The 27,209-nt window shown below is 40.3% G+C and overlaps 2 protein-coding genes across 3 annotated transcripts; both read right to left on the bottom strand.

Annotated features, from left to right (window-relative positions):
- Positions 1–22: 22 nt before the first annotated feature.
- On the bottom strand, positions 23–22,740 carry LOC123723671 (arrestin domain-containing protein 3). Of its 2 annotated transcripts, XM_014172424.2 has the most exons (6): positions 22,404–22,740; positions 4,140–4,197; positions 3,903–4,050; positions 2,707–2,803; positions 2,228–2,484; positions 23–1,980 (listed from the first exon to the last, which is right to left on the bottom strand). In XM_014172424.2, exons 1-6 carry the CDS (start codon positions 22,657–22,659, stop codon positions 1,534–1,536), a joined length of 1,263 nt encoding a protein of 420 aa, XP_014027899.2. In that variant the 5' UTR covers positions 22,660–22,740; the 3' UTR covers positions 23–1,533. The 2 variants fall into 2 exon arrangements, with proteins under 2 accessions (XP_014027899.2, XP_014027903.2); XM_014172428.3 differs by lacking the exons at positions 3,903–4,050; positions 4,140–4,197 and having other exon boundaries at positions 22,404–22,556.
- A 559-nt stretch (positions 22,741–23,299) lies between these two features.
- LOC106585796 (arrestin domain-containing protein 3) lies at positions 23,300–26,780 on the bottom strand. The gene is made up of 6 exons (XM_014172425.3): positions 26,432–26,780; positions 26,103–26,160; positions 25,812–25,959; positions 25,059–25,155; positions 24,231–24,487; positions 23,300–24,120 (listed from the first exon to the last, which is right to left on the bottom strand). The coding sequence occupies exons 1-6, from the start codon at positions 26,679–26,681 to the stop codon at positions 23,671–23,673; spliced, it is 1,260 nt and encodes a 419-aa protein (XP_014027900.2). The 5' UTR covers positions 26,682–26,780; the 3' UTR covers positions 23,300–23,670.
- Positions 26,781–27,209: the final 429 nt, after the last annotated feature.

Here is a 27,209-nt window from a genome sequence, read left to right as displayed (position 1 = left end):
ATCATTAAATGGCACAAACAGATACAATTTATCATCTCCATTTATGTTAATTGAGTAAATGTGGAGTAGGTCATATGCCAGCAAAACTAACAGCAAACGAATATTGATCTAATAATGATGATTGGAAGGCTAACATGAAACAGATCTGAAAATGTCTGACATAAACAAACTGTGAACAAAGAATGTGATAGGTAACAGGAGTCTGCCCTCGTGGCCTGTAAAACATTAGAATAGAAACAATGCAATATCACACGCACTGTAAATAAATAAAGGAAATAATGGTAGGCCAATGCCTCCTGTGATATATTTAAATAGTTAAACAGCAATGGCAGTAGTAGTGCAATACTGTATTATATCTCAGTGAATACATCATTTGTACAGAATATGTGTTAGCAAAGGTGTCCTGGTACATGGGTTTAGATCACAACAATACTGAGTTATTAATGATGCATACATTTTGCATGGCCAAACTAAGGGCACTGTGGTGGTAATCTGGAGGCGAAAGAAACACACTCCTCTTTCGGCGAGGTGTTGGCTAGCGGAGTAGAACACTTAAAAAAGAAAAGGAGAGCTGCACTCTCTAGGAGCTCAGATGCAATAATTTAATAACCAATGTTGTCAAGGTCTTCCCCCCCAATAAATTGTCAAGTTCACCCCATCTCATAGGGAGGGTGACGTGTTCGATGCCAATATAGTGAAGGGACGAAATAGAGTGGTTCGCATTTGGAAGCGAACCACTCTATTTCGTCACTTCCCTATATCCCTAGGAGAGTGAGTGACCTTGACAATTTATTGTTAAAACGAGAGGCTGCCTGGATTTTTGATTTAAAAACCCTTACTCCCTTCGGTCTCAACGTAGACTTTGATCTGAAGCCATTCTTGTGATTATTGTGATTTTGCTATTCATTGTAAATGTTTGTAGGCCTATGCAGCCACATTGTATCTATGATCGTATGCTATCCATTCATGCTTTTTATATGTTCTATTTAGATCTGTAAATAAACCAATGACATCAAGCCACACCCGGCTATAATTACAGACACCCGTGTGTCTTTCCAACCTATATAAGTTAGTGACGCACAGTGTTTGTCATTATACCCTGATGAAGATAGCTTGTCTGTCGAAACATTGGTTATTAAATGATTGCAACTGAGCACCTAGAGTGTGCTGCTCTCCTTTTATTTTTTGCTGTGGTGGCAAACCTGGAGTCAAAACAAAATAATCATTCATAAAGGCAGTCAAGAAGGCACCATGTGTGATCTGAGCATTACATTGCATAATTTTTTAAATGTTGCATCAGACACAAATCCTGGAAGACAGAACTCAAAAGCAGGTGTATTTTACAGTAAAAAAAAATATCTTTATGGCTCAAAACACAAAAACATAAATGCTATTGACTTGAAACACTGATGCAAACCTGGCATTTTGTTCCTTCATTAACATAATGTTTACAGGTCTGTTGGTGTGTGCAACAATGACACTGGGAGTGAATCAGTTGCGTAACTTCTGTCAAAGATGAGTGTTTATGGTGTATCAGGGTGATGTTTCAGGTGCTGACGGAGGATAAAGGGAAAAATACGATGGGGGTTGGTCTATCTCTTGAGGAGAGGGGTGTGAAAGCATCATCGGGGCAGTCGGGGGTGTATGAAATGGTGGCGCAGTTGGAGGTGGATGCATCATCAAGTGAGTTGGGTATGGGTATGTTGGCTGTGGGTCAGGGGGATAACTTCCTCCCATGGCTGCAGGTTCAGGGTACACTGGCAGGACAGGCGGATATAGGCCTCCCCCTGGAGCCGAGACAGGAGGATATGGTCCAAAGGCTGTATCACAAGGGAAGTCACTGTTGCTTGGACCACCTTTCCCGAATTCTTCAAACCTGACACGTCTGTCTGGTGATAGGTCAGACCGAAAGCAGGAAGGGATAATAGCCAATGGAAACTTGACTTCAGGGTCTGTGGCAAGAGGAACATCCAAGTATACCTTTAAAACAAACAGCATGTTACAGAGGAGTATTGGGAATTAATCAAAATCTCTTTAGCCAAATTGTAACTCGAGATGCACATGTCTGACCTGCCTTTTTGCACTGACGTCAATGGGAGATCTGTGTGAGTGTGACTACGAATGTCAAGTTAATATGCGTCACTTGAGCATAAAGCTTATAGTTAAAGCGTTACTCTTCTGTTTAATACTTGGAATATGAAGTGATTGTCCAGACACTTGGATGTACCTTTAGTATGTACTCTACTCTTATGATGTTACAGTTCAGGATGGACAAGTCCTGGTCAGAAGGTATCTTCAATGACCCAGCAACACTTTCTTGGGTGTTTGACGGGATAGGTTCTCTGACTACTTTGCAGACTGTCTGCTCTGCAGTCTTTGTGTTGCCAGAAGCGAAGAAAGTCATTTTCTGCTTCAGACTGAATTTGGGCTTAAGGTCACGGGAGGAGTTGTTCTTGATGTTTGCACAGATATTCACAGTCTCACCTGGAGTGGAAAAAGCCACCACAAAATTAAAGACAGTCTGAGATTTCAAATAACCAACACAACAGTGCATTGGCACAGGTCCTGTACAGTTATGTTGAAGGCATTACAAATATTGACTAAACCTTGCATGTGAAAGTTAATTGTGTGATCAGGACACTTATGAGAGACACTTTCATAGTCATTTTCATGTTGCTACATTACAGTGCCTGGGATATACATTACCTGGCATATAACCCATCCTTTCAACGCGGACATCCATGGTGACATGTCCTGAGGTGAATATACCAACTGACTTGTTCTTCACACCATGCTGAGGAGACTGGAACACAGGATGAGGAAATTACATTATGTTCTATACTACTATGACACAAGGAAAACAAACCAGGATCTGTACATCCAACCATCCACTTTCACACATATGCGATGAATAACAGCATACATCCATCCATCCTATAATAAAATGGACTACATTACCATAAAACTTCAATTAAACGCTGAGTCTCAAATATCCACCTGTCCCTTTTAATAGACGGCATCGGCACACATTCAGCAAATAAACGGCTGTTTCAAATAAACACAGTGTCTAAATGAATTGTTTATGAGTGAACGTCTGTCACAACGTCCACAGGTGGCGCCTCTCCCCGTTTGGGCGGTGCTCGGCGGTCGTTGTCGCCGGCCTACTAGCTGACATCGATCTATGTTTCTGTTTCGTTTGGTAATGTCTGGTTAGAGTAGCACCTGTTTTGTGTTTAGTAATTAGTGGGGGTGTTTAGTCTGTCTGTTTTGTGTTTGGGGTTGTGCGGGATTGTTTCGTGTCTGTTGCTGTAGGTTTGGGGGGGGGAAGGTATGTTACTGAGTTACGTTACGCGGTTTGGGTATTAGGTTTGCTGGGCTGCGTCCCGCGTCTTTCTTGTTCGTGTTGGACTTGCCTTCTTTATTAAACACGTTAAACGTACCCGAGTCTCCTGCGCCTGACTTCACCCCTCCTGCAGAACTATTTTATGACAACTTCAGTGAGTACCGTAAAGATTACCCAAAATAAGATAAAGGAGAACAACATCATTGCCATGGATGAGACAGCAGTGTCATTTGATCTGGTCGGCCCAACTACCTGAGATACAAGGCACAACGAGGCGCAACAAGTGAGATAATGGTGCTGAAGCGTGAAATCGGGGGTGTATGATAGGCAGCCTAGTCTTTGCAAGTCTGATCTGCGATGGAATTGTTATTATAATCTTTATACTGGTCATACTTCCAGTCTTCAACATTTTATTGAACAAAAGCTGTCTTCATTAAGGAAATAGATGTTTGGCTCAAATAAAAGCCTGTCTCTAATAAGCGCCAGTTGTGTTCAGTGATCGAAGCAAATAAACACATGGGCTATTAATTTAAGTTTTATGGTAGCACAGATTACACACCATTAGTAGGACATGGTTCAAGTCAGCCTTGGAGACAAAGGTGATTTCCTTCACCAAGTCGCGTGTCTTTAGCCAACCCCTAACCAGCTTGGCTTCCAGTTTGTACACTATCTTGCCATGTGGACCCTTGAAGGATGATGGCATGCTTCTGTAATATAAAACAGTGTTACATACCATGTAAAACAATATGTTCAATCTGTAGCTATGAATATGAATTTGGCTTGAATTTCCACTTACCCCTCAGGAATTTTGAAACCAAATGGATATCTATGGATCCCAGGGGGGAGGATATTGTCTGTAACAGAAACCCAATTAGTAATTTCAGTGTTGTCGAAGCTACTTTGAAAATAGAGCTTACCAATTACTTCACACTTGAAGAAGTTAAGCTACACTAGAACTACCCATTTTCCTGTGTTTTAAATCATATTATACAACAGCTGATGAAATTGTGTACTAGATCCAGTAATTAGCTACACCTCTACATGTCAAAAAAGTAGGCTAATTAACTACTGAAAACACAACCAAGATTAATTTAGTTGATCTACCACCAAGCTACTACCAAATTTAAACTAAAAAATGACATTTTCTGAGGAAAATATGGTGTGCTTGCTAGGTTGTGAAATAGTAGTTGTAGTAATGTTAGTAGTAGCAATGCTAATAATAGGGTTTTCATAAGCTGTGTTAGCAGGGGTGAAAGTAGATTTAATTTCGTCCTGGAATGGGACATCCTATGTGTGCACACCAAAAACATTTATGGGCCTAATCATACAATTACATATATAATCAAGGTTTGGGCGATATACCGTTTATACAGTGTGTCAAATAAATTCTATCACCCTCACAGCTATCCTCCAATCACAACGATTATCCAAATATTGGAACTCTTACTTTTTACTCTCCACAGAACACCTTGGTATCCGGTTGCCATTTTGTTTGTCCAAACGAAACCAGTTGGTCAAAAGTTACTAGCTCAGGTTTAAATCTCAAACTAAATACAGTTGAAGTCGGAAGTTTACATACACCTTAGCCAAATAAATTTAAACTCAGTTTTTCACAATTCCTGACATTTAATCCTAGTAAAAATGTTCTGTATTAGGTCAATTAGGATCACCACTTTATTTTAAGAATGTGAAATGTCAGAATAATAGTAGAGAGAATTATTTCTTTCAGCTTTTATTTCTTCACATTCCCAGTGGGTCAGAAGTTTACATACACTCAATTAGTATTTGCTAGCATTGCCTTTAAATTGTTTAACTTGGGTAAAACGTTTGGTTAGCCTTCCACAATAAGTCGGGTGAATTTTGGCCCATTCCTTCTGACAGAGCTGGTGCAACTGAGTCAGGTTTGTAGGCCTTCTTGCTCGCACACGCTCTTTCAGTTCTGCCCACAAATGGCTTGAGGTCAGGCCTTTTGATGGCCACTCCAATACCTTGACTTTGTTGTCCTTAAGCCATTTTGCCACAACTTTGGAAGTATGCTTGGGGTCATTGTCCATTTGGAAGACCCATTTGTGACCAAGCTTAAACTTCCTGACTGGTGTCTTGAGATGTTGCTTCAATATATACACAATTTTCCTTGCTCATGATGCCATCTATTTTGTGAAGTGCACCAGTCCCTCCTGCAGAAAGTACCCCCACAACATGATGCTGCCACCCCCGTGCTTCACGGTTGAGTTGGTGTTCTTCGGCTTGCAAGCTTCTCCCTTTTTCCTCCAAACATAATGATGGTCATTATGGCCAAACAGTTCTATTTTGTTTCATCAGATCAGAGGACATTTCTTCAAAAAGTACGATCTTTGTCCCCATGTGCAGTTGCAAACCGTAGTCTGGCTATTTTATGGCGGTTTTGGTGCAGTGGCTTCTTCCTTGCTGAGCGGCCTTTCAGGTTATGTCGATAGGACTCGTTTTACTGTGGATATAGATACTTTTGTACCTGTTTCCTCCAGCATCTTCACAAGGTCCTTTGCACTTTTCGCACCAAAGTACGTTCATCTCTAGGAGACAGAACGCGTCTCATTCCTGAGCGGTATGACGGCTGTGTGGTCCCATGGTGTTTATACTTGCATACTATTGTTTGTACAGATGAACGTGGTACGCTCAGGCATTCGGAAATGAACCACACTTGTGGGGGTCTACAATTTTTTTTTTCTGAGGTCTTGGCTAATTTCTTTTGATTTTCCCATGATGTCAAGCAAAGAGGCACTGAGTTTGAAGGTAGGCCTTGAAATACATCCACAGGGTACACCTCCAATTGACTCAAATGTAGTCAATTAGCCTATCAGAAGCTTCTAAAGCCAGGACATCATTTTCTGGAATTTTTAAAGCTGTTTAAAGGCACACTAAGTTGACTGTATGTAAACTTCTGACCCACTGGAATTGTGATACATTGAATTATAAGTTAAATAATCTGTCTGTAAACAATTGCTGGAAAAATGACTTGTGTCATGCACAAAGTAGATGTCCTAACCGACTTGCCAAAACTATAGTTTGTTAATAAGACATTTGTGGAGTGGTTGAAAAACAAGTTTTAATGACTCCAACCTAAGTGTATGTAAACTTCCGACTTCAACTGTACATACTGCAATTCCAACCACAAAATCTTGCTTTGATTTTAAGACTCAAAATACAACAACTTGCCTAGCTAACAGCTAAATGTTTGTTTTTTACTTTGTTATAATTCTAATTCTATTTTCAAGGCTTCACATGGTGTCATGGAAAATATTAATATTATTTCCAACAACCACTGAGCAACTCCGCAGTAAATCCAGCTGCATATTGAAGGTTGAAATCAGAGTTTCTAAACCCAGAGACACAACATCGCAAGACTTCACACAGACTGAGCAGACTAGGCCGGGGTTTGAGATGTCAATGAGAGAAGTGAAAAATTATTATTTGGTTGTTAATTTTCTCTAAATCTAAAGGCACAATCTAGATTCGAGCCAATGTCTTAAGTAGTTGAACATGTTTTCTACTCAGACCTCGTGAAAGTGACAAACTGACATGTTTTCATTTTCGTTAAAAACAACTTTATATCAAAGGAGTGCCTTTGATTTGACGGCCTGCACATGCGCAGTTAGGCGTGAGACGACGTTAGACTCGATGATGTGTTTCTGCGCATGAGCTTAGCTAGCCAATTTCGCCATGACATCGCCTACAAGCGTGATTGGGGATTTCTATTGGAGAAGCAGTTTCTGCTTATCTTCATACTGTACTGTCTTTATTGAGATATTCCAAGTCGATATTTAAGTAATAATAAGGAATTCCCTTCGACCACACCCAGAAATTGGGGAAAACAAACATTATTTTGCATTCACCCCCATTGTAAAAGAGTCAACTTCATCGTCGATTTTTTTGTAATAAAGAAATAACAAAACATGCCCGAAAAGCTTCTGTGTTGTTCATTGTATATGTAACCAGTGGTGTAAAGTACTAAAGTAAAAATATTTAAACTACTACTGAAGTAGTTTTTGGGTGTATCTGTACTTTACTTTATTATTTATATTTTGACAACTTTTACTTTTACTTCACTATATACTATATTAAAGACATATGTGTTTACTGAACTATGGTCTTTATCTAAGGCAAAACAGTTCGATTTTTTTTTTTAACATTGAAACTGCAGTTATCGAAAGCTGTGAACTTAGATTTAATAGGATGTTATAGACCTCATCTGCAAAAGTAGAATCCCTGGATTCTCTAGTTGAACTGATGCGTGGTTGGGGGGAAAAAATCACATGGTCCTTATGGGTGATTTAAACGGACTGGTTATCTCCAAACTCCGAGGCCATGAGGACTGTGCAATACTGGGCAATTTAAACTGGGACTGGTTATTTCCAAACTTCGAGGCTATAAGAGGACTGTGCAATACACAGAATTTTACTCAAATTATAAATGTAGTCACAAGACTCAATCCAAAAGATATCTCTAAGTCAACACTTATTGATGTTATTCTAACTAGCAATCTGCATAAATACTTGGCTGTTGGTATTTTCCCTGATGATTTAAGTGATCATTGTGCAGTTGCTTGCATTAGACAGTAACATCCCCAAAGTGCCCCCTCAGTTCATAATCAAACTACATTTGACGCAGTTCTATGAGCAGACATTCGTGCATTAACTTTATGCATGCAACTGAGATAGGATTGCGCTAATTGCAAACATTGAAGAGGCATTCTCCTATTTTCATTCCATGTTTTCTACTACAGTAGTTCTTCCTGTAAAAGTTGCGTCATACTGCAGCACACCTTGTGGGCAGTCAGCCATTACTGCCATCAATGCTAGTTTGACCACCAGAGGGTAACTTTGAGAAGCATTTGACAGTCTTCAATATTGGCTGTATTACAGAATTTAAACCATTTTTTTGTAAGAACATAGTATATGGGATTGATTTAAAGAAATGTAGCTTAACCTCTCTAGGGTCGGCGGGACGAAATTGTCCCACCTACTCAACAGCCAGTGGAATCCTGTGGCGTGTTATTCAAATACCTTAAATGCTATTACTTCAATTTCTCAAACATATGACTATTTTACAGCTATTTAAAGACAAGACTCTCGTTAATCTAACCACACTGTCCGATTTCAAAAAGGCTTTACAACGAAAGCAAAACATTAGATTGTCAGCAGAGTACCCAGCCAGAAATAATCAGACACCCATTTTTCAAGCTAGCATATAATGTCACATAAACCCAGAAGACAGCTAAATGCAGCACTAACCTTTGATCTTCATCAGATGACAACCCTAGGACATTATGTTATACAATACATGCATGTTTTGTTCAATCAAGTTCATATTTATATCAAAAACCAGCTTTTTACATTAGCATGTGACGTTCAGAACTAGCATACCCCCGCAAACTTCCGGTGAATTTACAAAACATTTACTAAATTACTCACGATAAACGTTCACAAAAAGCATAACAATTATTTTAAGAATTATAGATACAGAACTCCTCTATGCACTCGATATGTCCGATTTTAAAATAGCTTTTCGGTGAAAGCACATTTTGCAATATTCTCAGTAGGTAGCCCGGCATCACAGGGCTAGCTATTTAGACACCAAGCAAGTTTAGCACTCACCAAAGTCCGATTTACTATAAGAAAAATGTTATTACCTTTGGTGTTCTTCGTCAGAATGCACTCCCAGGACTTCTACTTCAATAACAAATGTTGGTTTGGTCCCAAATAATCCATTGTTATATCCAAATAGCGGCGTTTTGTTAGTGCGTTCAAGACACTATCCGAATGGTAAAGAAGGGTGACGAGCACGACACATTTCGTGACAAAAAAAATTCTAAATATTCCATTACCGTACTTCGAAGCATGTCAACCGCTGTTTAAAATCAATTTTTATGCCATTTTTCTCGTAAAAAAGTGATAATATTCCGACCGGGAATCTGCGTTTAGGTAAAAAGACGAAAGAAAATAAAGCATGGGGTCGACTCGTGCACGCGCCTAAGCCCATTGTCCTCTGATCGGCCACTTGCCAAAGGCGATAATGTGTTTCAGCCAGAGGCTGCCTCGATATCATTCAGCTTTTTCCCGGGTTCTGAGAGCCTATGGGAGCCGTAGGAAGTGTCACGTTACAGCAAAGATCCTCAGTCTTCAATAAACAGAGACAAGAAGCTCAAGGAATAGTCAGAGAGGGCACTTCCTGTAAGGAATCTTCTCAGGTTTTTGCCTGCCATATGAGTTCTGTTATACTCACAGACACCATTCAAACAGTTTTAGAAACTTTAGGGAGTTTTCTATCCAAAGCCAATAATTATATGCATATTCTAGTTTCCGGGCAGTAGTAATAACCAGATTAAATCGGGTATGTTTTTTATCCGGCCGTGTAAATACTGCCCCCTACCCCCAACAGGTTAATTCATTTGATTATTATTATGGTGTTTCTATTCCAAGAAAAATGAAACCCTCAGGATTTCCGTTAGTACTAAGAGCAAATAATCCTAACATGTCCACAACCTAATTGTAGTCTAACCAATACCCAAATGGAGATTCAGTGAAAATAAAAATCTCATTGATTTATCAAGACCAGTCCCCATGCTTGTCTCAGAGCAGTGCGAAACGGTGCGGAAACAGTTGACCACAAGCGGGTAGGCTATTGCTTCAAATCCTATTGCTTCTAACTTCAATATGCTTTAAATGCCACAATGTCACAAATAATTGAATACACACAATTCTTAAAACTCTAATGCTTTAATATTTAATAATTTCTGTCCTCTGAATTCATATTCCTTATATAAATACGCCCATGTGCACTTTGATATTGGGGATGCGCCATGCGGCCATGCCTAACGGGGAAAGGGGGTGCGCCATGCGGCCATGCCTAACGGGGAAAGGGGGTGCGCCATGCGGCCATGCCTAACGGGGAAAGGGGGTGCGCCATGCAGCCATGCCTAACGGGGAAAGGGGGTGCGCCATGCGGCCATGCCTAACGGGGAAAGGGGCGATGAGCCCGTCGGGCGCAACCCAGGCGACATGGAGATGCGGGGTCAATCCTTCATCAGATGAACCGCAACATGTCGGCTAAAGCGATTTAATTCATGAATGCATTTGAAAGTTTTTAATATTGTGATAGTGAAGAGCAAAACTCTTCTCAAGAGAATTAACATTACAGTTACACCAACTGGTAGGCTAATCACACAATTGTACAAAATGGTAAGAGAACTGGTGAAGAAAGCTCGGCTATGAAAAGCCAACTGACATTTACTCCTACACTCTAAAAATAAAAGGTTCCTCGAGTATCCTTTAGGGGTTCTTCAAATTGAAACTGTGGGGGAACCCCTATAAGCACCCCTTATAATGGTTCCTCAAAGAACCTTTTGGGGTTCATTTTTTTAAACTCCCTGCTCACCCTCCCTCCATTATAAAAACATATTTGAATAATAATACAAATATTGACAATATTGATTTAAATAATTCATTGTTTAGTGGCACCACAAATGTGAATTAATATTTACAAAAGAATTTACCAAACAAAACACATTACAAAATTGCAACATTATTTTGAATTTAACCTTCATTTAACTAGGCAAGTCAGTCAAGAACAAATTCTTATTTACAATGATGGCCTACCCCGGCAAAACCCAGATGACGCTGGGTCAATTGTGTAACGCCCTTTGGGACTCCCAATCACGGCCAGATGTGATACAGCCTGGATTCGAACCAGGGACTGTAGTGATGCCTCTTGCACTGAGATATGCAAGAGGCATCACTGTAGGCTACTGTAGGCTACACAATGAGAACATATGGGAAAATAAATAAATAATGAAATGTAAATTATAGAGAGCAGCCCGAGCATCATCAAGAGATATGCTGGACCCTATGTCAGAGAGGTGTTTTTGGGACCACATCGTGTCTATTGTCCTGCTAATAGCCCTTGTGAAAACATGTTTTCAAAAGGCCTCTAGGGCCAAAGAAAATCCTTACTTTTCCCCCCATCCACTTGCCTCTTCCATTTATTCCCATAGTAATTTGTTATGGTTTGTATTGCAAATGAGGGCATAAACTGGGTCAAGACGCCAGCAGAGTAAGTATAACTATATGTAGTAAAATAAAGGTTAAATAGAAATAAATAAGACCTACAACACTTTTAACAGCACATTACTCAACACTAGTGAGACTCATGTCACCCACGGTAGGCCAACGGTATATCTAAAAATGTATATTTTTCAATGACATGACTCTCCGCCAATAATTACATTTAGAGGATTGTAGGATTCTAAATTAATATCTAAGGGGCATTTTTCATTAGGGCAAAACTGATCTGTGAGAATATCTAAGGGGCTTTTATATAATTATAATGCAGGGTTAATAATAATAATCGATATTTTATAAAATGTACTAACCCGGACGACGTTGGGCCAATTGTGCACCGCCCTATGGGACTCTCAAACAAGGTCAGATGGGATACAACCTGGATTCGATCCAAGGAGTGTAGTGATGCCTCTTGCACTGACATGCAGGGCCTTAGACCACTGCACCACTCTGGAGCCATGACCAATATGACCAATATACACTACCGTTCAAAAGTTTGGGGTCACTTAGAAATGTCTTTGTTCTTGAAAGAAAAGCACATTTTTGTCAATTAAAATAACATAAAAATTATCAGAAATACAGTGTAGACATTGTTAATGTTGTAAATGACTATTGTAGCTGGAAACAGCTGATTTTTAATGGAATATCTACATAGGCGTACAGAGGCCCATTATCAGCAACCATCACTCCTGTGTTCCAATGGCACGTTGTGTAAGCTAATCCAAGTTTATCATTTTAAAAGGCTAATTGATCATTAGAAAACCATTTAGCAATTATGTTAACACAGCTGAAAACTGTGGTACTGATTAAAGAAGAAGAGGCCTTCTTTAGACTAGTTGAGTATCTGGAGCATCAGCATTTGTGGGTTCGATTACAGGCTCAAAATGGCCAGAAACAAAGTACTTTCTTCTGAAACTCGTCAGTCTATTCTTGTTCTGAGAAATGAAGGCTATTCCATGTGAGAAATTGCAAAGAAACTGAAGATCTCGTACCTCAGTTTTATCTCAATTTCAGTCAGGTTTTAGAGTCAAGCATAGTACAATTACTGCAGTAAGTAAGGTTGTAGTTGATATTCTAGATGCTCAGGACAAGAAAAATCACAGTGTTTCAACCTTTTATTGACTTATAGAAGGCATTCGACACCGTTGACCATGCCCTGCTGTTGTATCGACTAAAAAAGGTTGGTTTAAGTGTTTAAGTGATGCATTGGATTGGTTCCAAAACTACCTTTCTGACAGAACACGGTGTGTAGCACAGGGTATGAGAGTATGAAATTTGAGTTTCGAAGGCTTACAAAAGGAGTTCCCCAGGGCTCAATTTTAAGTCAGATCCTTTTTACACTGTATATAAATGACATAGGGAAGACCGTTGACTCTGCAAATCTCCATCTGTATGCTAATGACACAATTGTTTATTCTAGCGCATCTAATATTGAGAAGGATTTTCAGGACTTACAGTGGGCTTTTAATGTTATTCAAAGGCAGCTTTTCAAATTTAAACTTGTGCTTCATGCAAGGAAAACAAAATGTATGATTTTCTCTTCCCTGAAAGTAAACAGATGGAGTCACATGCAGATGTTAACTATAAAAGGCCAGCAAATTGATAGGGTCACCTCCTATAAGTATCTTGGGATGTGGTTAAATGAAAAGCTGAATTTTAAACAGGACATTGATAACTTGACCAAGAAACTGAAGTTGAAATTGGGTTTCTATTTTAGGAACAAATTTTGCTTTTCAATGTTAGTCAGAAAGGATCTTGTTCACTTATTTTAATTAGTGCTGGATTATGCTGATATTGTCTATATGCAGGCCTCAGCAAGTAACTTGAAAACTCTGGACAGTGTATCATGGTGCTTTAAGATTCATTACCAACGCTAGATCACTGACCCATCACTGTGATCTGTATGCTATGGTGCAATGGACCTCTCTCTCCACCAGGAGACTAAAGCACTGGCACACTTTAACGTGTACAAAGCACAACTCCCTTTGTATCTCTGTTCCTTACTGACCAGATCAGTCACTCAATACAGTTTTCATTCAGTCGCTGCTGTCCTTGTCTGTTCCTAAGGCTAGAACTGAGATGGGGAAACAATATTTTTCCCATAATGCCCCTTCATCCTGGAACATGCTTCAGATGATATTAAAGTTAGGGGAGTTAGTGTCCTTGCCTGTTTTTAATACTCTGATTGTATTTTGTGTGTATTTGGTATTTTTCTGTACTATGTAATTCACATGCTGCTATTTCCGTTATGCCTTCTTGCCAGGTCGCCCTCGGAAAATAGGTTAACATCAATGGGTCTTACCTGGTTAAATAAAACATCTAATAAATGTACTTTTTCCTCCATACATTTTCCCTGACACCCAAAAGTACTTGTTACATTTTGAATGCTTAGCAGGACAGAAAACGGGCTAATTCACACACTTATCAAGAGAACATCCCTGGTCATCCCTACTGCCTCTGATCTGGCAGACTCACTAAATACAAATGCTTAGTTTGTAAATGATGTCTGAGTGTTGGAGTGTGCCCCTGGCTATCCGTAAAAAAAAAAAAAAAATTGTGCCTACTGGTTTGCTTAATATAAGGAATTTGAAATTATTCATATTTTAAATCAGTGCTGGCAGAGCCCCACCTGTTTTGAGCACCACACTTTTAGGGAAAAAAAACAATACAAAAAAATGTTTTGTCGGGGGGGGGGGGGGGGCTTGCCTGTTTTGCTTGTTCTTTTGGCATTAATACCGGCCACACATCAGTTTGCAAACAATGTAATTTAAAAAAAAATAATTGAATTAATAAAGCCGCATACAAACATGGCCTATTTTTTGCTTTCTTGAGTAAGGCAGCTCTAAAATGCAAGTGTTTCAGCCTAGCTCAGTGCTTTCTGTGGTGGTGGGGCTTGCCAGCAGAAAATACAGAGCGTTGCGCCTGATTGGCTGTCACATCCTGACCCTAGTAAGATGTCATTTTCTATAGTAGAGTAGGTCAGGGCGTGACAGGGGGTGTTTTGTGTTTTTCTATTTCTATGTTTTAGTTCTAGTTTTTGTATTTCTATGTTGGGGTTGTTTGGGTTGATCTCCAATTGGAGGCAGCTGGTCCTCGTTACCTCTGATTGGAGATCATCTTTAAGTAGGGGTTTTCTTCCTGGGTTTTTGTGGGTTATTATTTGTGAGTAGTGTTTCTTTCTCCTCTGCGTCACGGTTGGTAGAGCGTGGTGTGTGCAACGACAGGGTTGTGGGTTCGATTTCCCCCCCCCCAAAAATGCATGAAATGAAAATGAAATGTATGAAATGTATAAAATGTATGTATTCACTACTGTAAGTCACTCTGGATAAGAGCGTCTGCTAAATTACTAAAATGTAAAATGTAAATGTATATTTCAGTTATTTGATGTATTGCATAGTTTTCACGGATTAAATAAATTTGTGGAACGAAACACACGCTGCACTTTGGTCCGATCCTTTAAACAGCCGTGACATTGGCTCAGTTTTCTGTCATGATTGGCACAGTTTTCTGTCACTCATGGGACAGTACGTCATCACCAATTCTAAGGTCAGAGCTCGAAAATTAGGGTCAGAACTCTATGGGTTCTGTCATAGAGTTATATTAGAAGTGCCCATCCAAGAAGGCTCAAGGTCATTGGCCACAGAATGACATCAAATCACGTTATATCTACAGTAGCTTTGATTGGACTGATCATGTCAACATCTTACTTTCAAAGTCTTAGCTAGCAGTCATCATCAGTTGTGATCAAGTTGACAATCTACTGGCAAATCCCTTTTAATCCTTGTCATATGAAGAGAAATTATAGATAAAACGTATCGGTGCTCATCGGCCATTGTACATAAAGATTACACAACAAGTTGGAAATCGCAAATTCAACAAATGAGTGGTTTGGAAGGAATCAGTGGCTAACTGCAAGTGTTGCAAAGAAACCACTAACATTGTGTTTTTTCCCCCCTGAGTTCCCACCATAAATCCAGAGAATGCCAGACTTTGATGACAAAATTTTCCAACAAAGGACCGCTGTGCCACCTTCACAAGGAGAGTCCAAAAATGTATTGTATGCTGCTGCATAAATGATGTAATATGCAAGGGAGAAATGTATTCTGTAGCTAAGAAAGTAATACTAAGTGCATATTGTGTAGTAAGCTGTTAGTAGCCCATGTACCTCAACCTAATAATTTGGTCTATTTTCACCAACGCGGCATTGTAAACACATTGTTCCTGGCACGTGTGTGCTTGTTTGGCTACTTTTTTTTGTACAGCTTTGACAGTGCTACTGATAGTAGTTGTGGTGCTTGGCTTGCACGTGCAAATTCAGCACACACAACATTTTATAATATAATTGTGTTCTTTGACATGTCAAATTAAAAGCCTATTTAACACGTCAAATAGTGTTATATGACGAATCTTCTTTGACATGCAAAGACCCAAACGGCGTTCAATGTGCCTCACCCTAATAATTTGGTCTATTTTCACCTCTTAATTTTGCCTACTGTTCTAACTTGGTGGTGCACAAATAGCTTATAACCTGTTTTAGATAAATGTAATCATTGAATATTGTTTGTTTATATGCCCCATTTATTTATCCTACGGTTCTGACTTGGTGTACAGGGAGAACACTGTAAGAATGACCCATTTAAATATACTTAAGTATCAAAAGTACATGTAATTGCTAAAATATACTTAAGTATCAAAAGTAAAAATATGAATAATTTCAAATTCCTTATATTAAGCAAACCAGTAGGCACATTTTTATTTATTTATAGATAGCCAGGGGCACACTCCAACACTCAGACATCATTTACAAACTAAGCATTTGTGTTTAGTGAGTCGCCACTGGCCATTTTCTATTAAGGCAGCTTTACTTTTACTCAAGTATGACAATTGGGTACTTTTTCTACCACTGCATGTAACCAGGTAAAAAATCCCAATCTACGGTTTGCAATGATCCCACATAAGGAAATAAAGCCTGTGAGAAGAGACCTGTAGCTTCAGGCTATTCGGTTTGGGAAATATGAGGACAGTGTCCAAGTAGGCTACACGTAGCTATGTGTGTGGAAAACATTCCATTCCGGGTAAGACATTTAACTTGTTTAGTATAGTCCTTTTGTAACTCCACTCACTACTTGTAGCTGTATAGTCAGTTTGTTTGTGTTGTTGGGTAGCTAGCTAGCACTCACTTACTCACGTGGCATGAGGGAAGCCACAATATTACAGTAGTGAGAACGCTTGGGAGCAGGCAATGTTGAAAAGTAATCTTTAGACATGTTGTACTTTTCTTAAATGTAGTTTTGTAATTGACTAAAACTAGCAGAAAAGAAAATTGCGTTTGAAAAAGGTTAGGTTTTCGCTGTGAGCCAATGGGGTAACCTAGGTAACCACAGGTTGTGAGCTCTGAACGCTCAGAGAGCGAAACGAGATGGGTGGGGCTAAAGCTTAAGAGGGTGTGAACGATGCTGAATGGGTGTAGACAAAGAAGAGCTCTTCACTAGATACCAAAATATTCAAAGACCATTTTCTCAAAAGTGAATTTACAAGTTAATCAAACTCAGTTTTTCACAATTCCTGACATTTAATCCTAGTAAAAATGTTCTGTATTAGGTCAATTAGGATCACCACTTTATTTTAAGAATGTGAAATGTCAGAAAAATAGTAGAGAGTAATTTATTTCAGCTTTTATTTCTTTCATCACATTCCCTGTGGGTCAGAAGTATACATACACTCAATTAGTATTTGCTAGCATTGCCTTTAAATTGTTTAACTTGGGTAAAACGATTGGGTAGCCTTCCACAAGCTTCCCACAATAAGTTGGGTGAATTTTGGCCCATTCCTCCTGACAGAGCTGGTCTGAGTCAGGTTTGTAGGCCTCCTTGCTCGCACAGACTTTTTCAGTTCTGCCCACAAATGTTATATAGGATTGAGGTCAGGCCTTTTGATGGCCACTCCAATACCTTGACTTTGTTGTCCTTAAGCCATTTTGCCACAACTTTGGAAGTATGCTTGGGGTCATTGTCCATTTGGAAGACCCACTTGGGACCAAGCTTTAACTTCCTGACTGATGTCTTGAGATGTTGCTTCAATATATACACAATTTTCCTTGCTCATGATGCCATCTATTTTGTGAAGTGCACCAGTCCCTCCTGCAGCAAAGCACCCCACAACATGATGCTGCCACCCCCGTGCTTCACGGTTGGGATGGTGTTCTTTGGCTTGCAAGCCTCCCCCTTTTTCCTCCAAACATAACAATGTTCATTATGGCCAAACAGTTCTATTTTGTTTCATCAGACCAGAGGACATTTCTCCAAAAAGAACGATCTTTGTCCCCATGTGCAGTTGCAAACCGTAGTCTGGCTTTTTTATGGCAGTTTTGGAGCAATGACTTCCTCCCTGCAGAGCAGACTTTCAGGTTATGTCAATATAGGACTCGTTTTACTGTGGATATACAGTGAGGGGAAAAAAGTATTTGATCCCCTGCTGATTTTGTACGTTTGCCCACTGACAAAGAAATGATCAGTCTATAATTCTAATGGTAGGTTTATTTGAACAGTGAGAGACAGAATAAAAGATTTAGATGCACTATTGTAAAGTGGTTGTTCCACTGGATATTATAAGGTGAATGCACCAATTTGTAAGTCGCTCTGGATAAGAGCGTCTGCTAAATGACTAAAATGTAAATGTAAAAAATGAATAACAACAACAAAATCCAGAAAAACGCATGTCAAAAATGTTATAAATTGATTTGCATTTTAATGAGGGAAATAAGTATTTGACCCCCTCTCAATCAGAAAGATTTGTGGCTCCCAGGTGTCTTTTATACAGGTAACGAGCTGAGATTAGGAGCACACTCTTAAAGGGAGTGCTCCTAATCTCAGTTTGTTACCTGTGTAAAAGACACCTGTCCACAGAAGCAATCAATCAATCAGATTCCAAACTCTCCACCATGGCCAAGACCAAAGAGCTCTCCAAGGATGTCAGGGACAAGATTGTAGACCTACACAAGGCTGGAATGGGCTACAAGATCATCGCCAAGCAGCTTGGTGAGAAGGTGACAACAGTTGGTGCGATTATTCGCAAATGGAAGAAACACAAAAGAACTGTCAATCTCCCTCGGCCTGGGGCTCCATGCAAGATCTCACCTCGTGGAGTTGCAATGATCATGAGAACGGTGAGGAATCAGCCCAGAACTACACGGGAGGATCTTGTCAATGATCTCAAGGCAGCTGGGACCATAGTCACCAAGAAAACAATTGGTAACACACTACGCCGTGAAGGACTGAAATCCTGCAGCGCCCGCAAGACACCCCTGCTCAAGAAAGCACATATACATGCCCGTCTGAAGTTTGCCAATGAACATCTGAATGATTCAGAGGACAACTGGGTGAAAGTGTTGTGGTCAGATGAGACCAAAATGGAGCTCTTTGGCATCAACTCAACTCGCCGTGTTTGGAAGAGGAGGAATACTGCCTATGACCCCAAGAACACCCTCCCCACCGTCAAACATGGAGGTGGAAACACCATGCTTTGGGGGTGTTTTTCTGCTAAGGGGACAGGACAACTTCACCGCATCAAAGGGACGATGGACGGGGCCATGTACCGTCAAATCTTGGGTGAGAATCTCCTTCCCTCAGCCAGGGCATAGAAAATGGGTTGTGGATGGGTATTCCAGCATGACAATGACCCAAAACACATGGCCAAGGCAACAAAGGAGTGGCTCAAGAAGAAGCACATTAAGGTCCTGGAGTGGCCTAGCCAGTCTCCTGACCTTAATCCCATAGAAAATCTGTGGAGTGAGCTGAAGGTTCGAGTTGCCAAACGTCAGCCTCGAAACCTTAATGACTTGGCGAAGATCTGCAAAGAGGAGTGGGACAAAATCCCTCCTGAGATGTGTGCAAACCTGGTGGCCAACTACAAGAAACGTCTGACCTCTGTGATTGCCAACAAGGGTTTTGCCACCAAGTACTAAGTCATATTTTGCAGAGGGGTCAAATACTTATTTCCCTCATTAAAATGCAAATCAATTTATAACATTTTTGACATGTGTTTTTCTGGATTTCTTTGTTATTATTCTGTCTCTTGCTGTTCAAATAAACCTACCATTAAAATTAAAGACTGATCATTTCTTTGTCAGTGGGCAAACGTACAAAATCAGCAGGGGATCAAATACTTTTTTCCCTCACTGTAGATAGTTTGTACCGGTTTCCTCCAGCATCTTCACAAGGTCCTTTGCTGTTGTTCTGGGATTGAGTTGCACTCTTCGCACCAAAGTACGTTCATCTCTAGGAGACAGAACGCGTCTCCTTCCTAAGCAGTATGACGGCTGCGTGGTCCCATGGTGTTTAAACTTGCGTACTATTGTTTGTACAGATGAACGTGGTACCTTCAGGCATTTGGAAATTGCTCCCAAGGATGAACCAGACTTGTGAAGGTCTACAATTTTTTTTCTGAGGTCTTGGCTGATTTCTATTGATTTTCCCATGATGTCCAGCAGAGGCACTGAGTTTGAAGGTAGGCCTTGAAATACATCTACAGGTACACCTCCAATTGACACAAATGATGTAAATTAGCCTATCAGAAGCTTCTAAAGCCATGACATCATTTTCTGGAATTTTCCAAGCTGTTTAAAGGCACAGTCAACTTAGTGTATGTAAACTTCTGACTCACTGGAATTGTGATACAGTGAATTATAAGTTAAAACATCTTTCTGTAAACAATTGTTGGAAAAATGACTTGTGTCATGCACAAAGTAAATGTCCTAACGTACTTGCCAAAACTATAGTTTGCTAACAAGAAATTTGTAGTGGTTGAAAAACTACATTTAATTCCAACCTAAGTGTATGTAAACTTCCAACTACAACTGTATATCCAAAAGTATGTGGACACCCCCCTTTAAATTAGTGGATTGGCTATTTCAGCCACACCCGTTGCTGACAGGTGTCTAAAATCGAGCACACAGCCATGCAATCTCCATAGACAAACATTGGCAGTCGAATGGCCTTACTTAAGAGCTCAGTGACTTTCAACGTGGCACCGTCATAGGATGCCACCTTTCCAACAAGTCAGTTTGTCAAATTTCTGGCCTGCTAGAGCTTCCCCCTGTCAACTGTAAGTGCTGTTATTGTGAAGTGGAAGGAGCAACAACGGCTCAGCTGGGAAGTGGTAGGCCACACAAGCTCACAGAACGGGACCGCCGAGTGCTGAAGCGAGTAAAAATCGTCTGTGCTTCTGGGAGCAACGTCAGCACAATAACTGTTAGTCAGGAGCTTCATGTAAAGGGTTTCCATGGCCAAGCAGCCGCACACAAGCCTAAGATCACCATGTGCAATGCCAAGCGCCGGCTGGAGTGGTGTAAAGCTCGCCGCCATTGAACTCTGGAGCAGTGGAAACACATTCTCTGGAGTGATGAATCACACTTCACTACCTGGCAGTCCAATGGACTAATCTGTGTTTGGCAGATGCCAGGAGAACGCTACCTGCCCGAATACAAAGTGCCAACTGTAAAGTTTGGTGGAGGACGAATAATGGTCTGGGGATGTTTTTCCGGGTTCGGGCTAGGCCGCTTAGTTCCAGCGAAGGGATATCTTAATGCTACAGCATACAATGACATTCTAGACAATCAGCTGTCTCCCTGTAGCGCTGTCTTAGGCGTCGCACAGTATGGACATTGCAATTTATTGCCCTGGCCACATCTGCAGTCCTCATGCCTCCTTGCAGCATGCCTAAGGCACGTTTACGCAGATGAGCAGGGACCCTGGGCATCTTTCTTTTGGTGTATTTCAGAGTCAGTAGAAAGGCCGCTTTAGTGTCCTAAGTTTTCATAACTGTGACCTTAATTGCCTACAGTCTGTAAACTGTTAGTGTCTTAATGACCGTTCCACAGGTGCATGTTCAATAATTGTTTATTGTTCATTGAACAAGCATGGGAAACAGTGTTTAAACCCTTTACAATTAAGATCTGTGAAGTTATTTGGATTTTTACAAATTATCTTTGAAAGACAGGGTCCTGAAAAAGGGATGTTTCTTTTTTGCTGAGTTTATTTTCCTTTCCTTATAGAACCACATAGATTACGTCTATGTCTGCTAATGCGTTGTGGTGAAGTAGAGAACAAAACTCTGTATATGGACACATCTTCCTGGTTCTTGCTGGACCGCCTGTGATGGGGTCAGACCAAAGTAGAGTCAGCATTGTCACTAGTAGGTGAGGGCATCTACAGCCAACCGCTCAGATGGCTCCAGCTAGCCGTTTTTACACAACCTATTCCAGACCGGTCTGCACGTTTTAAAGTTTGAATAGCGTTTCTAGCTTCAACAGTGGAAGACTAGTTGAATTGTATGACCATTGAAATACATTGGGATTGATGCAAATATGGTTGTAGTGTAACAAGTATTAGCAGTACCACTGTTTTTTTTCAAGCAACCTGACCAGGACGTTTTTATGTTGTTTTGGTGTTGATAGCTTCTACGCACGCTACATACAGGTGGCAACGGAATAATAATACAAAGTATAAACAGTTGTGATTTGCATTCAGCAAGCACACTTAATTACTAGTTAATTGAAGTACATGTAGTTCACTCCTCCCCTAACCTAAGCTATACAAATAATGAGAGTCGCACACTCAATATATCAACTCCAAGTAATTGATTGGGTATTAAAGGCACAGTGGTGCCGAAACGTTAGTGATTTACTCAATACATTACTGGGAGTTTATATATAGCGTGCACGACTCCCTTTATTACATTTATTTTATAGCTTATAGTTTATTCGCCGTTAGTCAGCACCTCTACATATAAATACTTGTATATGGTTGTGCGCCAGTTAATAAAAAAAAACTAAAACATTGGATAACAGACATCGCGCCTGTGCGCAGGCAGGATACACTGGGTGGGGTCATTGAGGTCCACAGATTGGGATGGGTAGGCTAGGTTATAGTAAACGGTTAAAAACACAAAATCTCGCCTAGACTTACCTTTAGGAGATTCATTAATCATAAACGTCTTAAGTTTGAAATATCGACTGTGAGCAGAGTAAGTCCTAGTGTGGTCTTTCGTATGTGTCGTCCAATGGACATGTGCGTCCCCTTTGGCTTTGATGAAAAGGCTTTCCACTTTGGTTTCCTTTATTAACTCCAAAGTAATTCTTCCAGATATACAGTCGCCTTCGGAAAATGTATCATGTTCATTAATAACATCGTAACTCAAGTCAAAAGTTTTTACTGAAGGCATTTTCGACTGTTTCACATGAACTTTTCTGAAGCCAATTTCTGCTAGCTTAGCCTACTCCTAAATAGTGATGTCATTGTCGTGGGACTGTACACAGGGATATACCGCAGACTATACTCTACTGCCCCCCAGTGTAAAGGGTTTTGTCTAGAAGGGATAGGCTACAGTTTAGGTCAAAATCGACTTTTCGTAGCAGGTTAGGATAATTAGTTGAAGGTTAGCGAAAATGCTAAATGTAACTTTTGACGTCCAATTTTACTAAATATCCCATGTAGACATGACCACTGTAAAACGACTGTACTGTTACCCAATGTGTGAATCTGAGATTATTTTTCTATATCCGTAGGGATTCGGCTACAGTATGTGGAAAGCACTGGCCTAGGTTAGGTGTGGTGCTAACCCAACTAAAATCTCAAATTGCCCGCTTGGCACAAACTGCCATGAGGGTCATAAGAGTGAGGCAGCATCCTTCCATGTAAACAATTTTGATAGACTGTTCTACTGCACTCCTTAATACCTAATAGCAGAAGTACAAGCTGAGCTCACTGAGCTGTAGAACACCAGTAACAGAATGTGTTAACGACCGTGTGCATTTATACGTAGGTGTACTAGTTAGTTGGTCTTTGACCAGCAACACTTGAGACAGAGTCAGAAGATATTTATTGAACAGCGCAGGTGATGAAAACTAGATCTGAACAATCACCTTACTCGACCAATAACAATGACATTAAAGCCATACAGATGTTATATGTCTGGAGTCATATTTTTTGCATAGCTTCTTAGATGTAGCTTTACTGATTATTGTTCTCATTTGCTGCAGACACATAATGGCCGATCTGGATTGACACATTATTATTTAAAGAAAAGTCTTTGAGACAGTATAGCAATTCAGTTAAGGCTGTGGGTTACATAACAATGGCATTACAAACCTACTTCAATATTGATTATTGTAACAGGTAGGTAGTTATATAGCAGCACTAATCATAAGGCCTCACATCTGTCAAATATGAGTGTTTATAGGGTATTAGGGTGAGATGTTTCAGGTGCACATGGAGGGAAGAGGGAACCATACGATGGGGGTTGGTCTAGCTCTTGAGAAGAGAGGGGTGGGTGCATTGTTGGGGTGGATATTAATGTATTAAACGTAGGTGGAGGAAAAACTGGGCCAGTTGGGTATGGGTATGTTGGCTGTGGGTCAGGGGGATAACTTCCTCCCACGGCTGCAGGTTCAGGGTACACTGGCAGGACAGGCGGATATAGGCCTCCCCCTGGAGCCGAGACAGGAGGATATGGTCCAAAGGCTGTATCACAAGGGAAGTCACTGTTGCTTGGACCACCTTTCCCGAATTCTTCAAACCCGAGGACAGGACTGCCTGGTGATAGGTCAGACTGAAAGCTGGAAGGGATAATAACCAATGGAAACTTGACTTCAGGGTCTTTGGCAAGAGGAATGTCCAAGTATACCTTTAAAACAAACAGCATGTTAGAGAGAAATATTGGGATTTTATCCCCAATCTTTTTTTGTTTAATACTAGTCAGGAATATGAAGTGATTGTCCAGACACTTGGATGTACCTTTAGTATGTACTCTACTCTTATGATGTTACAGTTCAGGATGGACAAGTCCTGGTCAGCAGGTATCTTCAATGTCCCTGCAACACTTTGTCGGGTTTTGGACGGCATAGGTTCTCTGACCACTTTGCAGACTGTTTCTTCTTCTATCTTTGTGCAGCCAGAAGCCATGAAAGTAATTTTCTGCTTCAGACTGAATTTGGGCTTAAGGTCACGGGAGGAGTTGTTCTCGATGTTTGCACAGATATTCACCATCTCACCTGTCGTGGGAAAATCCACCCAGAAAATTAACGGGAAAGTTCAGGATTTTACAACTTGACTACAAGTGTTTTGTCTATGGGCCTGTAAAAACTATAATCCATGGTTCAGTTTTCTCTAAAAAGCCCCACTACTAACTTCAGATAACTTTAGCCACCTCTGGCTAATTTTGTAGTGGCTGTTTAAATGAAACAAAACCATGGAATACAGTTTCTCCTGGCCCATAGACTTTCTGGGTTGGGAACCATCTAACATCAAGTTGTAAAATCCTGAACTTCCCCTTTAAAGACAATCGGAGATTCCAAATAACCAACACAATAGTGCTTCAGCACAGGTGAGGTACTGAATGTTGAAGACATGAATACATGTTGACGAAGCCTAAAGCCTTGCATGTGAAAGTTGATTGTATATTTAGGACACTTCCTGGAGGTAGTGTGGACTTGCTATTCTCTTATCCAGTGAGATTGTAAACTAATCTGTTGAATTGGCCATGTTATTCAACAGAAAATAGGTGCCAAAAGGAAACATGCTTTGTGTTACATAGAGGGCTCTGAAACAACACTTGTACATTACCTGGCATGTAACCCATCCTTTCAACATGGACATCCATGATGACATGTCCTGAGGTAAGACAGCTCATTGACTTGTCCTTCACACCATGCTGAGGAGACTGGAACGCAGGATGAGGAAATTACATTATGTTCTATACTAGTATGACACAAGGAAAACAAATGTGATTAATAACAGCGTACAGCCATCCATCCACTTTCACACATATAATGTGATGAATAACAACGTACATACATCCATCCACTTTCACACATATAATGTGATGAATAACACCGTACATCCATTCATCCATCCATCCACTTTCACACATATGATGTGATGAATAACAACGTACATCCATCCATCCATCCATCCACTTTCACACATATAATGTGATGAATAACAACGTGCATCCATCCATCCATCCATCCATCCATCCATCCATCCATCCATCCATCCACTTTCACACATATAATGTGATGAATAACAACGTACATTCATCCATCCATCCATCCACTTTCACATATATAATGTGATGAATAACAACGCACATTCATCCATCCATCCATCCATCCATCCATCCATCCATCCATCCACTTTCACACATATAATGTGATGAATAACACCATACATCCATCCATCCACATTCACACATATGTGATGAATAACACCATCCATCCACATTCACACATATGTGATGAATAACACCATCCATCCACATTCACACATATAATATGATAAATAACAAAAAGGACTAGATTAGTGGAGTTAACACACCATTAGTAGGACATGGTTCAAGTCAGCCTTGGAGACAAAGGTGATTTCCTTCACCAAGTCGCGTGTCTTTAGCCAACCCCTAACCAGCTTGGCTTCCAGTTTGTACACTATCTTGCCATGTGGACCCTTGAAGGATGATGGCATGCTTCTGTAATATAAAAACAGTGACACATACCTTAATTAAGGTGCTTAATCTATGTCATGAACAGATATCATAATTTGTACATGGAGGTTGATTTAAAAGAGCATATAATTTGTCTGTCTATGAATTTGACTTGCTTTTCCACTTACCCTTCTGGAATTTGGAAGCTAAATGGATAGATATGGATACCAGGGGGGAGTATGTTACCTATGACAAAAAATCGCAGTGGTCAACATAATATCCAATTAGTAATTTACCTTAATGAACCCGTTACAAAAAAAAAATCTTGATCTGGCGAACAATGACCAACCGCCTGCTCGACTATAAATATTGCATTACGTAGCCTACAAATCCCGCTCACCTAACGCGCCGGGCAAACTACGCACCTGAAAGAGTGCGATAAATATTGGCAAAACTATAGTTGGGATTACGGATAGATTAGGCCGGTAGTAAACTGAGTAAAGACTATTCCTCCTACCTTGAGGATTTTCATTAATCATTAATTTCTTCAGTTTGAAATATCTGTTGTGAGCAGAGCAAGTGTTGTCATCACTGTCAACAGTCCAATTGACATTTGCGTCCCCTTTGACTTTGATGAAAAGGCTTTCCACTTTGGTTTCCTTTATTAACTCCAAAGTAATTCTTCCAGATATACAGTCGCCTTCAGAAAATGTATCATGTTCATTAATTATATCGTAACTCAAGTTAAACTCTTTTATTGAAGGCATTTTCGACTGCTTTCCTGAAGTCAATTCCGCTGAGTAGAGCAACTATAATGACAGAAATAGAACAATTGTTCCACTGGTTCCACCGTCTTCAGTAGCCTACGGTGTGTCAGACGGGACACACTGGGACTCTTTTAATGCAGACCATGGTACACCATTGCCTCCCAGTGTACTGGCGACTATACTGCTACCCAGTCTGTAAATTTGAGATGATCACTATTTATTATTAATATAGTCTGGACTCTGGAGTATCCGGGACAAACTCTGGCCTAGGTAGATCATGTTAGGGGCTAACCTCTTTCCCTATCAAATCAAATGTATTTATAAAGCCCTTCTTACATCAGCTGATATCTCAAAGTGCTGTACAGAAACCTAGCCTAAAACCCCAAACAGCAAGCAATGCAAGTTTAGAAGCACGGTGGCTAGGAAAAACCACCTAGAAAGGCCAGAACCTAGGAAGAAACCTAGAGAGGAACCAGGCTATGAGGGGTGGCCAGTTCTCTTCTGGCTGTGCCGGGTGGAGATTATAAC

This window comes from Salmo salar, chromosome 24, assembly GCF_965601325.2.
Source record: "Salmo salar chromosome 24, fSalSal1, whole genome shotgun sequence".
Lineage (NCBI taxonomy): Eukaryota > Metazoa > Chordata > Actinopteri > Salmoniformes > Salmonidae > Salmo > Salmo salar.
Note: the sequence above shows the minus strand (reverse complement) of the source record. Positions and strands in the feature narration are given on the sequence as shown.

Coding starts and splice junctions, on each gene's coding strand:
- LOC123723671 (XM_014172424.2), bottom strand. CDS start 22,659: ATGCCTTCAGTAAAAACTTTTGACTTGAGTTACGATGTTATTAATGAA. Junction 2,804..3,902: donor TGAACCATGTCCTACTAATG/GTGTGTAATCTG, acceptor CCTGTGTTCCAG/TCTCCTCAGCATGGTGTGAA. Junction 2,485..2,706: donor AAGGATGGGTTATATGCCAG/GTAATGTATATC, acceptor TTTCCACTCCAG/GTGAGACTGTGAATATCTGT.
- LOC106585796 (XM_014172425.3), bottom strand. CDS start 26,681: ATGCCTTCAATAAAAGAGTTTAACTTGAGTTACGATATAATTAATGAA. Junction 25,960..26,102: donor AGCTTCCAAATTCCAGAAGG/GTAAGTGGAAAA, acceptor TTTATATTACAG/AAGCATGCCATCATCCTTCA. Junction 24,488..25,058: donor AAGGATGGGTTACATGCCAG/GTAATGTACAAG, acceptor TTCCCACGACAG/GTGAGATGGTGAATATCTGT.